The 18,489-nt window shown below is 38.3% G+C and overlaps 1 protein-coding gene across 24 annotated transcripts in view; it reads left to right on the forward strand.

The window, feature by feature from the left end:
* EPB41 (erythrocyte membrane protein band 4.1) overlaps positions 1-18,489 on the forward strand; it is a 155,260-nt gene that overhangs the window by 48,190 nt on the left and 88,581 nt on the right. For 23 of the 24 annotated variants that reach the window (XM_070404530.1, XR_011470212.1, XM_070404549.1 and 20 more), the window contains one exon: positions 13,222-13,699. In XM_070404530.1, the coding sequence (XP_070260631.1) occupies positions 13,229-13,699 (471 nt within the window). In that variant the 5' untranslated portion in view covers positions 13,222-13,228. Of the gene's footprint in view, positions 1-13,221; positions 13,700-18,489 lie in introns of those variants that run through there. The other variant, XM_070404535.1, reaches the window with a different exon arrangement.

Genomic DNA, 18,489 nt, shown 5'->3' on the forward strand with positions numbered 1-18,489 from the left:
GAATTTTGCTTGTAAATTAAATGTTTAATAAATGAGTTGTTTTTTTTCTTCAATTTGATAATGTATTTTACTTGACTCTCCTCCATTTACTGAAAGGGTGTGGGTTGGAGCTTGACAAGGTTAATGATAAGCTGTGGAGAAGATTGAGTGAAAGGTGATGCTGGGTGGGAGTCTGAGGAGACTGGATGGTGAAGGGAATGTAGAACAGGTTGCAGAGCTTCATATATAGGCAGTCTATCTTAAGCACTAATTAATTTGTCTGGCTGAAAACTATGACTTTACAGCACAATCACAGTAAGCTGTCATGTAATAAACACCACAACTTTCTTTTTTTTTTTTTTTTAAATATATTTTATTGGTTTTTTACAGAGAGGAAGGGAGAGAGATAGAGAGAGTTAGAAACATCGATGAGAGAGAAACATCGATTAGCTGCCTCCTGCACATCTCCCACTGGGGATGTGCCCGCAACCCAGGCACATGCCCTTGACCGGAATTGAACCTGGGACCTTTCAGTCCGCAGGCCGACGCTCTATCCACTGAGCCAAACCGGTTTCGGCTACACCACAACTTTCGTAGTAATTTGTGAAAAAAATATTTCCTTGACAAATGTGGTTTACGTACTAAGGTCTGCTTTAGAACCTGTATTCATACTTTTACTCAGTCTCAACTAGGTCGTTTCCCTTCTTGCAGTTGGACTGTGTGTGCCATAAGAGAAAGGATGAATCAATCTGCAGTCAGTGTTGAGTCAGTTGCAGCTGCCAAGTAAAGCGCTCCCATTTAGCTATTGAAGCTTGCATGTGTAAAATATTCCTAATTTGTTAGGAACACACATGGCTGTGTGTGTATACATGTCATTGTGCTGTAAGCTGTTCTTTATTAGAAAAATACAGGTCGCCATGGGGTGCTAATTATGGCTTTGGCTAGCAAGCTGCAGAAAGGCAAATAACAAAGGCAAGGGAAAATATAGAGGAGGGGAGAGAGAATCGGGCTTTGCGGTTTTACACCTCTAGTATAAATGAGACATGGTGTGAGTAAACACAGCTGTATGGAAAATTGGTTTTTAAGAATTGAAAGTAAGTAACTGCCACTTATTCAGCAGATCTATATACTACAGGTCTCTAAGAACAAGAACTTTTTCTTGAAATTTAGAGAGCTATCATGGATTGAGCTATTTATTTCTTGGAAAGTTGCTTGACAGATGAATCTTTGTGTTGGGTTGCAATCAGTATTACTGATACTGCCTTTATGCAGCATATAGCCACAAATAAACTTGAGGAATTCCATGATTAAAGAATTATATGTAAAGGTTTAATATTTACATTACTATAAAAATAACTCACAATAGGAATCATCTAAAATATTCTTTATTGAGAATCTACTATGCGACACCTCTGACTAGGTACTGTGGGAAATACAGACATTTAGGATATAAACTCTGCTTTCAAGGAGCTTGCAGTTTAGTAATATACATAAAATATTGGAGAATGTATTTAATGAAATGCTGGGTAATGTGGTATGAACAAGCTCTCTAAATTTCAAGGAGAGAAAGAGAGATGATGGAGAGCTAGAGTTAAGGGAAGGTTTCCTGGAAGAGCTGCAACTTGAGCTTGGCCTTGAAATAGCGTAACAATTCTATAGGCAAGACATGAAGAAAGCATTGCGTAAGAAAGACTAAGAATGGGTAGGAGTGTGGTTGGATCTGGAGTAAGTCAACCTTTAAATAGGGAGCTTTTGCATTAAAGGTGGGTAGATAGTGTATCCTATCTGTGTGGCTTACATCTGTCAGATTTGGTTTTGGCAGATAGAACCACACTATATGACAAAAACCTTTTCAACGAGGGATACTCTGCAGAGGAAGTTAGAGAACATTAGAATAGTTTTTAGACATCTTCATGGGAATGTCCTTTGATTTTGCTAATGACTGATTGCTTCTGGATAATCCATTTTCCCTTCCCTTTGTGGAGAGACTGCCAAAATAAAAAGATAAAAGAATGCTCATTTTGCCTTACAGAAACACAACAAGAATATATATATATATTCTTCCTACTAGTATATAATAAAAGCCTAATGTGCAAATTATTCGACCATGAGTTTGACCGCTCACTATGATGTGCGCTGACCACCAGGGGGTGGTATGGAACATGGCGGGCGTCAGCAATGCAGAGCTGGCAGTGGGCGGCAGTGGAGGTGCTGCTGGCCCCAGTGGGCCCTGCCGAGAGCAGGAACGTGGCGGGATGGTGGAGCGGGTAAGCGGGTGGCGCCAGACCAAGGCAGGTGCGAGCGGGACCTGATTGCCCCACCAATCGCCCCGCTGGCAGCAGCGGAGGTGGGGGGTGGGGACACCACCCGCCTGCCAGGCGCTGATGGAGCCGGGCCCCATGGGTTGCCCCACAGGCGGGATGGTGGAGCAGGTGAGTTGGCAGTGCTGGGCCACAGTGGGGTGCCAGGCAGGGTTGTGGGGCTGCAAGCCTGGGCACGCAAGCTGGTGCCTGATCCCTGCAGGTCACCCAGAAGTACTCCACCCATGTATGAATTCGTGCACCGGGCCTCTAGTGTGTGTGTGTGTGTGTGTGTGTGTGTGTGTGTATTTTTTTTAATCCTCACCTGAAGATATGCTTTATTATTGATTTGAGAGAGAGAGAGAGAGAGAGAGAGAGACATCAATATGGCAGAGAAGCATCTATTGGTTGCCTCATATACAAGTCCTGACTGGGGATCAAACCCGTAACCAAGATATCTGCCTGACCAGGAAACAACCCACAACCTTTTATGTATGGGATAGCGCTCCAACCAATTGAGCCACCCGGCCAGTGCAAGAATATTTTTGTAATATACAGTTGTTTTTAAGAATGGGTCTTTAAAAATGGCCCATTTTGTTTTTGGGAAAAACAGTAAATTTCAATGAATGTTTATAATTATGTGAACCTATGCTGTTCCCGCAATTCTTCATACCCTCTTTATACTCTTCTGGTTTGATTCTCTTTACCTGTACCTAGTTGAAGTTGCTATTATAATTTTAGCAAATAACCTTTCTGTACTTGTTTGAATTTTCTAACCAGAAGCATGTATTACTTATTTTTTTTTATTTTTTTTAAAAATATATATTTTATTGATTTTTTACAGAGAGGAAGGGAGAGAGATAGAGAGCTAGAAACATCGATCAGCTGCCTCCTGCACATCTCCCACTGGGGATGTGCCCGCAACCCAGGCACATGCCCCTGACCGGAACCGAACCCGGGACCTTTCAGTCCACAGGCCGACGCTCTATCCACTGAGCCAAACCGGCTTCGGCATTACTTACTTTTTTAAAGGGTCAACAGGTATTATCTGGTCAGAGGGATTACAGAATTATTTTTATTTTCTTCTCTATATAGAAGAATTACTGTTTTAAAAATTGTATGCCATCTTTGAATAAAACCTGTGGCATTTACAAAGTAAAATACTATGCAACTATTAAAAATAATGAGCTGAAAAAATGTACAATATATCTTGAGTAAATAAAGACACTTCAATGGAAGGATTAATTATGACTGGAAGGGTTAGAGAAAGTTTCGTGGAATACATGGCATTTTGGCTGGGCCTTGAAGGAGGGTTGAAATTTCAGTAGGTGGATATGCAGGCATAGGGTATTACAGAGAGCAAAGGGGCAGAAGCAGTGGAAATGCAGGTTGATTTAGGAAATTTAGTAGTGCCAGGTGACCCTGGTGGGAAAAGAGAAGGGTAAGGGCAAATCACAGCTAAGCTGAGGTGCTGTGGAAAAGGAGTTTGGGTTTTAGACTGTAGCAACTACAGAGCCTTTAAAAGTTAGATCTTTCAATAAATATAGGGTGTCCCCAAAATGTATATGCACACTTTGAATAATTATAAAGGCAGTGTTTATTAAAATACATTTCATTTTCAAAATTGAGCTGTCAGCTGTTAAAGTGTTCATTTTATTTTGGGGGGACACCCTATATTTGTTAACTGAATGAATAAAAGAGTGACATGATTAAATCTCTGTTTTAGGAAGATAGCTTTGGTAGCAGGAGGAACTGGAAATAGTGGCAGGTTATTTGTAGTATTGTTGAGTGAATTAGTGCAGGAACAGTAAAAATGGAAACAAGTAGGTAGATGCAGAGGTAGAATCAATAGGATTTGGCCACTGACTGAATTTTACTAAATTGGTACAAGAAGGGAAATAGAAGAATCCAAGGTTTTGAGTTTGAGAAAACAGGAGCTACATTCTCCCGCCTTCTTGAATAAAGTATATGGAATTGCCATTTTTTATTGGTGATTTTGGATTATTATGAACAGTAATAAAGATCTTAAGTTATGTAGGATTTATTTTCACTTGTTTGGTGGTGCCCTTGGGAAGCATAAAAGAAAAAATTTTGAGGAACTCTAACTTATGTATTTTCTCCTTGGTTACTTGTGTTTTAGCTGTCATTATCTAAGAAACCATTACCTCATCCAAGGTCATGAATATTTACATCTATGTTTTCTTTTAAGAGTTTTATAGTTTTAGTTTCTATATTAGGACCAAATGCATTTTGAGTTAAATTTTGTATATGGTATAAGGTACAGGTCCAGATTCATTCTTTTAAATGTAGATATGCTGATATTGTTCTTGTGGCAATTATTCTATTACCAGACACACAGGAATCACATATTTTAAAATTAGTGAATGAGTTTGTTTGAATTAGTGAGTGGGTTTTTTTATATTATTTATAATTATGATATAACTTTAATTTTTACTCTCCTCAAAGGAGGAAGAAGAAAACTATTTTGTTGTTTTATTATGGAAAAAAGCTGTTTTTATATTGTAATTCTCATTGGCCTCCAAAGAGAATTTTATTATACTGTTTAAAAATTTTTATAAAACCTAAATAATTCAGGGAAGCATTTTATAATTACTTTTAAAGAATTTTTTCAAGTTATTTTTGATAGAAAGGAAACCTTTTAGGGTATTATTACTTAAAAAAATAGGTGTAGTCTGGAGACTGTATCAAAGAGAAGAATGAATCAGATGTAGATATAGAATTAGTTAACAGTGTTTCTAGTATCTAGTTTGGTGCATAATTCTCTTGGCAGTATTGAAACACAATCTTATTTTTTCAGAGCACATATAAATAAAAATGACCTAGAAGTTAGGTAGGAATGGCTAAGCCTACTTCTCTCTGGACTCAGACTCCTGGGATCTGACCCAGAACTGTGCACCCTGAGGGACTCTAAGGTCATTGCCATTTGCATTGATTCTCATCACTCTAATTTCTTTTGAGTGTTACCTTTGTTAGAGACTATCCGGACTACACAAGAAAATATTTGGAATAAACTTGAGCATTTTTAAGGCCTTGGCATATTAATTTTCTTATGTGGCTAGGCAACACAAAAATTTAGCTAATAGTTTTATAATTAAATTACAAAAGCATTTGCCTTATGAGGAAATGTTTTTCTTTAAAATAGTGAGTATTTATTATTAAAAAAGCTTTAAAAAAGTAATACAAAGTTTCTGATACTGATTATTGCCCATCATCAATTTATTTTAAAAGGAGTTACTATATCCACATCTGAAGTCTCTGAATAACTTCAATATATAAATAAGCCTTTTGTATTCTTGAGTATGTCTGGACTCTGAATTTCTTTACTGTTTATCAAATAACTTGTGTACATCTTTTATCTTGAGGAAAATAGTTTTTGGGCATTAAGCATATTAAGATTATTTTATTTTATTCATTTGCTCATTTATTGGTGCAGCATTCTAAGTACCAGATATAAAGCAATGAACAAGACAGGTAAAATCTTTTGCTTCAATGGACTTTACATTTTTCTAGTGGGGTAAATAACAATAAGTAAAATGAATAGGGAAAAACTATATAGTGTGTCATTAAAGGATAATAAGGGCAAAGAAAATTAAAGGAAAAGGGAAAAAAGTGCAGTGGGGTCTCCAATTTTAGGCAGGAGAGGTGGTAGAAAAGATTTTGGCTTTTATTCTGAGAATTTACTTCAGTTTTCAGTTTAGAATTAAGTTATACAATTGAAGTAATATAAGAACTTTTCTAATTTCAATCATTTAGGAAAATGTATTTGACTCCAAGTACCATATATGAAAGAAAGATACTGATACTCTGGAATCTATTTGGAGGAGGGCTAAAATAGATTTCATAAAATCCATGTGTTGAAGTTATTCCAGTAACGTGAAGCTTTAGTCTTTTACTCTTTCTTAGTACTTAACTCTTATTTTAGACACAATTTTAACACACTTGGCTTCTGAGTCAACGGTAGAAGAGGAGATATTGGAAGCTACTTGTTGGCAGGCCACCTTGACATCAGCAAGAAATGTGAGTTAATTTTGCAAATGGACAAACAGGAAAACTATTAAAGGCTGATACAAAAAATTAAAAAATAAAGTACTCAGGTATTCTCATGGTAGAGCTTTCTGACCCTACAGACTTCAGCAGCCCTGAGGACATTATCATTGCATAGTACTTGAGGTACATAATGACGACTAAATCAATAAAGGCTTAATTATGTTCTATAGGTTTTTAAAATGAAACAAGGAAGCATATAGTCTATATAATGGTTTCCATTCAGAATTATTAAACTAACACTTAAAAGAAGTAAAACTCAGTTCTATGGAAAATTATTTTTTTTGGTCTCATATGTTTCTGTGATGCCTAGACATTTTAGGGGTGTATTCTCCTGGGAGGGCCTGGGTGGTGTACTTTTAGGTTACATCCAGACATTGTCTCAGTATAAGCTTGAATTCTATGGATATATATTTGGTCTTCCTAGAAGGAGATGAGTAAGGATTTGTTTATTTAAAAATATCTATGAATGAGTTGATTCAATGGTGTTAGTTACCATAGAGATGACTTAAATTAAAAAGCAACTTGTTGAAAACAGCATATTCATGCTGACATTCCTGATTCACTCAGTATCTCAAGTATTCTTTAAAAGTCTACGTAATGAGTAGTTTAAGATCCAAATAATTTTGGAAGGATAGAGGGGAATCACAAAATAACTCTTGTATGTTTTAAATTACCATTTTAACCTGAAAAAAATGTAAGTGGTTGTTCTGTTTTTCTAGAAGTGTTAATTGTGTGATTTAATTCTAAAGGAAAGACACTTTCCTGTGGTTTTGAGGGGATTGATTTTATTGGGAAACAAACTATTCTTTAGCATACTTTTTGAAACTTCAGTATTTGAACATTTTTTTTTCCTTTATGTCTGAAAGAATGCCACTGGATTTTGTTGTCTGATTAGAGAAGTAAAAGGGCCTTTTTCTTTTCTTTTTCTTTTTTCCCCTCCAGCTTCTAACCTAAATGGTAATTCTGACTTTAAAATAAGGCTTTGCCCTGGCCGCATAGCATCTGCCTGATATGCCAAGGTTGCATGTTCTATCCCAGGTCAGGGCACATATAAAAATCAACCAATGAATCCATATATAAGTAGAACAACAAATCAATGTCTCTCTCTCTTTCAATGTTGCTCTGTTTCTAAAAGCAATAAATATTTTAAAAAAAAATATATTTTATTGATTTTTTACAGAGAGGAAGGGAGAGGGATAGAGAGTTAGAAAACATCGATGAGAGAAACATCGATCAGCTGCCTCCTGCATGCCCCCTACTGGGGATGTGCCCGCAACCAAGGTACATGCCCTTGACCGGAATTGAACCTGGGACCCTTGAGTCCTCAGGCTGATACTCTATCCACTGAGCCAAACCGGTTAGGGCTAAAAGCAATAAATCTTTAAAAATTTAAAATAAAGCCTTAAAGAAAAAAACCAGTTGCATCACTAGCTTACTGTTTCTTTTGTTTTAGTCCTTACTTTCCTTCCTGTAAAATCTTAGCATTGGATGGGACCTTAAAGGTCAGTTAATGTAAGGACCCACTTAATGGAAGAACTCTTTCTCTGGCATCCATAACAGATGATCATTCAGCTTCTGAGTGAATATTTCCGTTGATAATAAGCTCACGATTCCTAATCAGCCCACTTAAACTAACACTTAAAAGAAGTAAAACTCAGTCCTATGGAAAATGATTTTTTTTAATCTCATATGTTTCGTGATGCCTAGACATTTTAGGGGTAGTGTATTCTTCTGGGAGGGCCTGGGTGGTGTACTTTTAGGTTACATTCAGACATTGTCTCAGTATAAGCTTGAATTCTATGGATATATATTTGGATATAAATATTGGATATCTTGAATTATTTGGAATTTCTTTTACTTTATTGGGATGAAGAATGTGTCTCTGTAATTTCCACAGACTAATCTGAGTTCTGCCCTTAAGAAACACATAGAATTTGGCAACTCCTGAAATTTGTGAGGGTCACAATCAAGTCCCTGCTTTGGATTCTCTTTTTCTAGGCTAAGCATTCTAATATCTTTCAATTACTTATGATATGCTTTCAAATTCCATCTTTTATTTCTTCTTCAGACAGATTCTGGTTTCTTTTAAATAAACTGTCCAGAACTGAATGTAAGTTTTAAGATGTAATATAAATAATGAGAACTGAGGGATTGTTACTTTCCATGATCTTCTGCATGGGAGCGAAGCCCAGAAGTCGGGGACTGTGTTTGTCTTTCTCTCTGTTGTAGCCCCACTAACCATGTTGCATAGAACATAATAATGTTCTCAGAAAATATATGTTGATGAGTCAAATGAGTGCTGTGGTTCCTATAAATCTAGAAATGCAGTAAAGTTAGCTATTTTAGAATTTTATCTCTGGAGCATGTTCAATCAAGACCTCAACATCCTTTTCTTGTGAACTATCATCAAATTGTATAACCTTCAGCCTATACATGTATAATTGATATTGTTAAACCTAAATTCTTCTTTTTCTTTATAGTAATTCATTTACGGAACAAATATTTACTGAGTACCTACAGTGTTCTGTACTAGGCACTAGGTTCTGTGCTAGTACTAGGTTCTGTGCTAGGTGGCACAAGTTCTGTGCTAGGTACTAGGTATATGTACTGTGGAAACAGCCCTTCTGTCATGGATATTACAATGTAGATGATGGTGCAGTGGGGAAGGCAGATATTACACAGGTAAACAACAAGTATGTTCTTACACACTGAGAGAATTCTGTGAAGGAAATAAATAGGTTCTGGAATAGAGGACTGGGAAGTGACTTATGGGGAGAGTTTTGTAGATGTTAGGGTAGTCAAGGAAGATTGCCTAAGGAGGACTTATTCTAGCTGGAACTTGAACTATAAGAAGAAACCAGACTTGTTGCAAGGGATGGGGTGTGTTCCAGTCTAAGAAAATGGCATGTACCAACAATTTAAGGCAGGAAAGCACTTGACTAGTGTAACTATAGAGGCAAGGAAGAAAATAGAACATGGTGAGGTTGTTGAGATCATCATTCAGGGATCTGTAGTTCAGTGAGAAGTGAAAGAAGCTTACATAAACATGGTAGCGGTAAGAGAAGAGGAAAGGTGGACTGATTCTAAATATATTTTGGAGGTAGACTCTATAGGATTGACATAGATTTTTTTGGGAAGGGAGATGAAGAAGACTGAGACAAGGATGATGCTTATGTATCTGGTCTGAGCTACTGAATGATATGATTGAACAATTTACTGGGACAGGAAGAGGCAATCAAGAGTTTACTTTTGGACATGTGTTTGAGATGCCTGTGAGATACCCATCTCTCTTCCCTCTCTTTTCTGTTTTGGTTGTATTGCTATCCCTCATTTATTAAGCTGTTTATCAGAGTGGGTCAAGGAAGGTGTATTATAAAAATGACAGACTCAGACATGAAACTGCTTGGGTTAATGAGAAGCATAATAAAAATAAGCTGGAGAATAAGCTAGAGAATAAGCATGCTAATGAAAATAAGGGCAACAGTCATTCTTAAGCTTTGGTTGCAAAGGCTTTTCAAATTTCTCTGCTCGGTATTTGTTTCCGCTTCCCTAGGGATTGCCATTGTGAATTTATTCACTGATAACCTGAATTTACTCAGTCGTTTGCCAAGTTTCTTTCTTTCTCTAGCCTCTCCCGCCCTCACTTTGTTTACCCACTTCACTGTTTAGAAACCTCCAGTGGTTCTCCATTGCCTTCAGGATAAAGTCCAAACTGTTTAGCATGTTATTCAAGTCCCTTTTTAAAATCTCCTTTTTGCCTGTCTTTCCCTGTCTCCCCATTCTATCCTTATATACACTGTATGGAAAGATAAATATGTAAACAAATGGGGGACTTGAGACTTGTGGGAACAGAGGTGGTCTTGGCCAGACTGAATAGCCTGTTCTTAAATTTTTAACAGATAGGGGCTTCTTTAGCAGAGAACAGTGGAGTAGAAGCGTCTGAAGTACCAAGTTTTAGAAAGACAAATACTATCCTGGGAATTTACAATAGAATCACTACCCTGTAGTATATTAATAGTTTCATTAAAGCATGGCTTAGTTTTATAATCTGAGGGGAAAAAATTTTAACCTCCCAGAACCTGTTTATCTGGGCAATGAAGACACTTACCTTATAGAATGGTTATAAGTGGTGAAGTATGTAGAATAATATATGGTATTTAGTAGGTGCTCAATAAATGGTAGCTACTATTATTATTTTTTCAGTTAGAATTATTTTTCAGTTAGAATTATATTTCAGTTAGAATTATTTTATTCTTTTTCCTCCCCTCCCCACATACCTTCTTCTACCTCCCCTCACCCCCCTTCCCCTGTGGTAATCACCTTATTGTTGTCTGTGTCTGAGTATTTTTTTTGGTTGTTTCTTAATCCCTTCACCTTTTTCATCAAGCCTCATAACCTAGAATTAATTTTAAATGGTAACTATATAACCTTACCTCTTTATACTTCCCTTTTATATCCCTATTCCAACCAGTCGGGACTACTTACTATATTTTGGAAGTAGACCCTATAGGGCTGTATATGTCTTAGTTCCTTAAGAATTGTGTATTATCCATTTTTAGTCCCTCTCAAAGAGCTGAGCCAAAACTTTATGCATGATTAGCACCCAGTAAACATTTATAGGTGTTCAATGAGCTAATTTGAAGAGTAAATCATTAAACTTTATCCCTAAATGGTGATTGTAAGGGAAATTTTCTTAGTGGTGCCAAGCTGTACTGTTTTTATAAAGTTTTCCACCCAAGAAGCATTAATGGAGTACTGACCGTACTAATGTTAGAAAGAGATACAAAAAAGGTGAAAGATAGAGTCCAGCACTTGCAATCTGCTCAGTATCAGGTTTTTAAAGATCTGATTTGCCTGAAGTCAACAGATGCTCACTGTTAAAACAAGTGTATCTTTGATACCAGATGGGGTGTAATTCCTAGGGTTTGGAGGGTTAGGATTGAAATGGAATGGGAATTCATTACTTTGTCTTCAGTGCTGTTCTGATTTTTTTTAAAATCAGAAGACCTCTTTCTGACATTACATAAACAGTTATCTCCTTTTGGATTTTGTATCCAGAATGAAAAATAGTATTATTTACAGAGGAAGGGCATATTTGTAGAGTATTTATCCTGTTTTACTGCTTGACTTCTTTGTATCTTTTCCACTGGTTACCCATTCTATCATTTGTAATGTGAATAATTTGGCTACATGTAAAACAGGTTTGTCAAGATGAGTTTGTTGGTCCATAGACTATTTCTTTTTGTGATTATTTATTTATTTAATTCTGATCAGCCTTACGCGCTAGGTGCTTGATAAGGATTTGTTGAATAGTCATGCATTTGAAGTAAATGTGCTTGAATAAATTTAGAGAATGCCTTTGCAGTTTATATTTGTCAGGTTTATTCAGTTGAAGTGAATTAATTCAACAAACTTTCATGAAGGTCTATAATGTGCCAGCTATTATTCTGTCTTCATGGAACTTACATTTTAGCTGGGGGAGAAAAAGGGAGAGGACACTAAACCAGTAAACAAATAAGGTAACAGGATAATTGTAGATAATAATAAGTGCAGTAGTGGTGAGAGGCCATCTGGAGGACAAAGGGCCACTACTTTAGACAGGGTGTATGTGGGAGGCCTAAGGAGGTGACTTCTGAGCAGAGAAGGTAACAATGAGAAGAAGATCAGCTTTGGAGAAGAACATCATCCTAAGTAGAGAGAAGAGCAAGTGCGAAGGGCTTGAGGAGGGAATGAACTAAATATAGTTAATTAATTCAGATTGTTAGCATCCAAATACAATTTCTTCATATAAATAGTATGGAGCAGATGTAAAGACAACATAAATGCTGCTTTTTGAGTGGAGTACTTTCAGATATACTAGTAACAGTAAATCAAAGTGTAAGATCATCAATAGTCAACTTCATTGCCTAGTGTCTCAAAAGTTACCTTGTGTGTTGGTTGTTATTTGGTCACAAGGTATGACAGTGCTTTTTGGCTATTATTGTAAGGCTTGATTAATAATACTGGGATTTTGAGATCAAGAGGCTGGAAACCAACAAATTTGAAATTTGTGAGGTCTATAACCTACCTTCTCCTCCTTTCCTACAATTGAATTGTTTGCTTTCTAAAATTTTCTTCTCTATTTTGTTTCTTTTTCTCTATTATTTCTCTACATTGTAATAGTTTAACTGCCTACTCTTAAAAATGATGAGCATTCAAAATCACATTTGTCAGAGGAAAAAGGTCTTAAAGAACTTAAAGTGGGATACTTCTATAAAACCCTGTAATTTAGTATTGCAACAGGAAAACCTAAGGAATTTTGTGTGTGATTCTTTTAACTTGTCATTGTTGTTGTCGTCAAGTTTGATAAATGATCAGAATTCTGAATTTGTTGTTCTTAATAGAGAAGTCTATGCATTCTAAGAAATATAGGGGAGAAAGAACAATAAAGAGTTGGGGGGGCTTTTCATCTCATCTTTTGGGGTATAGAGGAATAATTCTTGCAACCTTGTACCTTCAGATTGGTACCCTCAGAAGACATTATACAAATAAGATCCTTTTTTAGGCAGGATAAACTATTTGCTCTGTACAGTTCTGAGCATTGAATTTAAAATATGATATATTTCATTAAGGTGACCTCAAGGGGTACTATTTTAAGCTAATTTCTCTGTGAATATCTTTAGCAAGACAAGGCATTAATAATTTATTCAGGATGTATTGGTAAATACTTTCGTGCTTTAATGGAAAGCCTAATGTTTAATGGACTGCAGTATTGTCTGTTGGCGATTAAATACCTAAATATATTAATTTTAGCACACTTGACCTGATTTAGGGTTTCGCCTACGGTAATGTGTTTTGTTTATAATAGCCTCCTTTTCCAACTTCTTTTTAATAGCAACATCATGACAACAGAGAAGAGTTTAGTGGCTGAGGCTGAAAATTCACAGCACCAACAACAGAAGGAAGAGGGAGAGGGAGCTATAAACTCAGGCCAACAAGAAACTCAGCTGGGAGAGGTTTCTCAAGCAGCAGCTGAGGGAGATAATCAGTGTGAGCAGAAGCTGAAAACATCTAATGGAGACACTCCTACACATGAAGACTTGACCAAGAACAAAGAGAGGACATCAGAAAACAGGGGCCTGTCACGGCTGTTCTCCTCATTTCTCAAAAGGCCTAAATCTCAGGTCTCTGAGGAAGAAGGCAAAGAAGTAGAGTCAGCTAAAGAGAAAGGTGAAGAAGGTCAGAAAGACATAGAATTTGCAACCAGTCTTGATGAAGAAGTCATTTTAAAGGCCCCAATTGCAGCTCCTGAACCTGAACTCAAAACAGACCCATCCTTGGATCTTCACTCATTAAGCAGTGCAGAAACACAGGTAAGGATATGTGAATGTGTGGGAAGTGGGTGTAATGAAGGTAGGTTAGACACTTTATTTTTCATTTAAGAACATTAGGTTTTATTTGTTATTAGCCAGTTGACTTGGGATTGATAGTAATAAGTAACATGAAGCTTTGGAGTTTCTGCTCTGAAGAAATTACTGTAGCCATGGGGATGTAAAGTACAGCACAGGGAATATAGTCAATAATATTGTAATAACTATGTATGGCGCCAGATGAAATATCAGGGGAACTACTTTGTAAAGTATATGATTGTCTAACCATTATGTCATATACCTGAAACTAATACAAAATAATACTGAATGTAAACTATAATTAAAAAATAAAATTAAAAAAATAAGGAAATAAATGTAGTCAGTGGAAACTTGATTCTTCTTATACGGTATAAATGAAAGAAAACAAAATGAAAGAAAAGAACTTATCAAATGAATTTATTCAGCCTATATAACATTTTACTGTTATTGTGGAACATATCCATGATATTTAATAAAAGGGAAAAAAGAATTCAGGTGGTTTAGAGTTAATTTTGTTGGAGTTATTAGGAATGGGATAGTTATCAGCAGACATGATTTTTTAATGGAAATCTCATTAAAGCCATGTGATAGATTCAAGCCATCCAGAGGTATGTGATAGATTTGAGCCATGCCTGCCTTATTTTTGTCATCTTTTCTAACTGGATCATATTACCACAGAGTATAAGATACAGATGAGAAAGTCTAGGTCTTTATATCACCATTGTAATATATAGTAATTTGAGGTCTTAATTGTGTCACCAGTGTAGCTAACTAAACATGAGCTCTGGATTTGTTCATTTGTCCAAAAACATGGGGAAATTTTCATTCTTTTTATTTCTGAAGCATGTGAGTATTATCTGCATTGTAAAAGTCTAAGTCCTATATATTTTTACTAGAGGCCCGGTGCATGAATCTGTGCACGGGTGGGGTCGCTCAGCCTGGCCGGCGATCAGGGCCCATAGGGGCTGATCAGGGCTGGCTAGTGGGGAGAGACCACGGGAGGTTGGCCGACCGCAAGAGTTTGACTGTGGGAGCGCACTGACCACCGGGGGCAGCTCCTGCATTGAGCGTCTGCCCCTGGTGGTCAGTGCGCGTCATAGCGACTGGTCATAACAGTCGCTTAGGCTTTTATATATATAGTTCATAGGTCTCAGGTTTGGGCTATACAGTTTTATTAGAATTTTCTAAAGTATTACATGTATTTCTAGAAATATTGTATAATAAACGTGCTAAGAGTAAAATTTAGGATAAAGTTGTAATTACATACTTGCTAGTAGTGAAACAAGATTGAACATAAGATTTACTATATAGTGTAATAGTTAAGAATGCAGGTTATGAAATCAGACTAGAGGGTTCAAATCACAGAGAAGTGACACTTTTGCTTTATCATTTTCCTCCTCTGAGGATAATAATATCCACCTCATTTGGCAATTATGAGGATTAAAAGAGATAAACATGTAAAGTCTCAAGTTATTGCCTGGCATTTAGTAAGCACTCAATGTTAGTTATTGTTACTCAGTAAAGGCCGAGATACACTACATATCTTAATATTGTTAATTTTATTTGAAGAATACCAATAGTTAAATTCTATCCTCTTTCAGGAAGCCTGGTACTTTCAAGAGGTTTTTAACTGCTTTTTTGGGTCCTCTGCTTTATGTAGGGAAAAAATCCATATCTCATTGTAGTTAGCATTTGAATCAGGGTCATTTTGTCTAAAGATCATAGTATTTGTACTGAAGTTGAAACACATGACAGACAAAATTAATTCTAGATTTATTTAAAATCTCATTCATTGAAATTTTATTAATTCAGAATTGGGATAAATTGTGTTTAGGTATTTATCTACATATAAAGAAAAAGAAATAAAATAAATAATAAAATTTCAAGAGGATATTGTTTAAAGGAGCAAACTATTTAGGGCAGCGGTTCTCAACCTGTGGGTCGCGATCCCTTTGGGGGTTGAACGACCCTTTCACAGGGGTCGCCTAAGACCATCCTGCATTTCAGATATTTACATTACGATTCATAACAGTAGCAACATTACAGTTATGAAGTAGCAACGAAAATAATTTTATGGTTGGGGGTCACAACATGTGGAACTGTATTTAAAGGGCCAGAAGGTTGAGAACCACTGATTTAGGGCTTTATGGAAGCTAGTATTTAAAATCACAGCATTGTGGATCAGAACCTTATTGCTTAACCATATTTCTTACTTGTAGGAGAATTTCATTTGCCTGGTCCTTTTCTATCCAGAATTTTTAACAAAGTGTGTTTGCCTTATAGGACTGTACTATTTTTTCATCTAGAGTGCCTTAGATTTTGTTGGAAGCCATGTATCAGTTTTTAATATTTATTTACTCATTAAACAATTGTTTATTGAAAACCTACTATGTGTACCAGACCCTGAATATACATTAGTAAATCTACACTAATAAAAGAGAAACATGGTAATTGGCGTACGACCGCTACCCTTCCCATTGGCTAATCAGCGTATCCTTATGCAAATTAACTGTCAGCCAAGATGGCGGCCAGCAGCCATGCACTGAAGCTGCTTGCTTCCTCCAGGAACTGCAGACTCCAACGTTCCCCGCCTCACTTGCCGGACTCTCAACTGCAACTCTAAGCAACTATTACTATGTTGCAAATAAGAAGCTAAACAAAATGGCTTTCAGTCAGCCCGGGACCGCAACATTGTATCCATGTTTTCAGCAGCGAGGCCTCAGAGCTAAAGCTGGCCCAGAATAAAAAAAAAAAAAAAAGAAAACAAGGAGCGATTGGGAGCTTTTAGTCAACTGCCAGCGGGAAAACAGCCCTCAGCCCCTCAGCCAGCCTGGCCAGGCACCCCAGTGGGGACCCCCACCCTGATCCAGGACACCCTTCAGGGCAAACCAGCCGGCCCCTACCCATGCACCAGGCCTCTATTCTATATAGTAAAAGGGTAATATGCCTCCCGGCACCGGGATCAGCGGAGCAATGAGGCTCCCGGCACTGGGATCAGCGTGACAGGGGGCAGCGCCCAAACCCCCTGATCAGCCCTGCTCTGTGCCTGATGGGGGGGAGCTCCCCAATCCCCCGATTGCCCTGCGGCTCTGTGTGTGACAGGGTGCAGCGCACCAACCCCCTGATCGGCCCTGCTCTGTGTGACAGGGTGTGGCACCCCAACCCCCTGCCCCTACGGGCCCTGCTCTGTGTGTGACAGGGTAGAACCATAACCTCTCCATTGGCCCTGCCCTGAGTGTGACAGTGGTGGCGCCCCAACTCCCTGATCGGCCCTGCTCTGTGGGTGATAGAGGGTGGCGCCCCAACCCTCCTCCACGGGCCTTGCTCTGTGTGTGACAGGGTAGAGCCATAACCTCCCCTTTGGCTCTACCCTGAGTGTGACAGGGTACAGCGCTCCAACCCTTGATCCACCCTGCTCTGTGTGTGACAGGGAGCGGTGCCCCAGCTCCCCTATCGGCCCTACTCTGTGAGTGATAGGGGGGAGCTCCTCAGCCCTCTGATGGACCCTGCTCTGTGAGTGACAGGGGCCAGCGCCCCAACCCCCTGATGGGCCCTGCTCTGTGTGTGACAGGGGGCAGCACCCCAACCCCCCTAATGGACCCTGCTCTGTGAGTGACAGGGGGCAGCGCCCCAACCCCCTGATTGGCCCTGCTCTGTGAGTGACAGGGGGCAGCGCCCCAACCCCCTGATCGGCCCTGCTCTGTGCGTGATGGGGTGGCACCGAAACCTCCCCATTGACCCTGCCTTGAGTATAACAGGGGGAGGTGCCCCAACCCCCCAATCAGTCTACCCTGAGTGTGACTGAGGGTGGCATTGCAACCTCCCGATCCGCCCTGCTCTGTGCATGATGGGGCAGCGCCCCAACTCCCCAATCGGCCCTGCTCTGAGCCTGACCAGGGGCTGCACTTAGGGATTGGGCCTGCCCTCTGCCACCCAGGAGCAGGCCTAAGCCAGCAGGTCCTTACCTCCCGAGGGGTCCCAGACTGTGAGAGGGCACAGGCCGGGCTGGGGAACGCCCCCCCCCCCCCCCCCGAGTGCACAAATTTTTGTGCACCGGGCCTCTAGTAAAAACTATAATATAGTAAAGAAGTTTGATATGATGAATTTTGGAGCCAGACTGATATGTGACTTATTAACTATATGATCCCAAGTTACTTGAATTTCTCTGGCTTCAGTTTCTTATCTGTCAAATGGGGATAATAATAGTACCCTCCCCAGAGTTTATTATGAAGATAAAATGAGTTCATATGAGTAATGCTTTTGTATTTGTTATGTAAATGTTTGCTTTATTTTTATAAAACAAATATCATCCCTACTCTTGATGACTTTATAGTCTAATGGAGGAGACAAAAAGTGGTAAATACAAATAATTATTTATCATAATAAGTGTTATGAAGGCAACACAGAAGGTACTGATGTGAAGAATAGGATGGGTAGGATACCCAATGAAGGCCTCTCTGAAGAGGTTGCATTTAAGAGGGTCATGAGGTTTGGAAGGATCCTTTTAGACAGACCTCTTCCAACATGTAATGCAGGCGCCAAATAATTAAATTCTTTTTCCTAAAAGTCAGCCATGTATTCTTTTAAATGAAAAGAATTTTGTCGTGCTTGAAAAAAGTCTGCCAAAATCTTATTCCACTTAGTTGTATCGCTTTGGGATATAAATGTAAGTTATATGAAGATACATTCAAAGATGGCTAGAGGTAAAAAAAAAAAAATAGCCTCATAACAGTTCAGGCACCAGGAGACCCATA

This window comes from Myotis yumanensis, unplaced genomic scaffold (genome assembly GCF_028538775.1).
Source record: "Myotis yumanensis isolate MYYU_CA2020_CCGP unplaced genomic scaffold, mMyoYum1.0.hap1 SCAF_2, whole genome shotgun sequence".
Taxonomy (NCBI): domain Eukaryota; kingdom Metazoa; phylum Chordata; class Mammalia; order Chiroptera; family Vespertilionidae; genus Myotis; species Myotis yumanensis.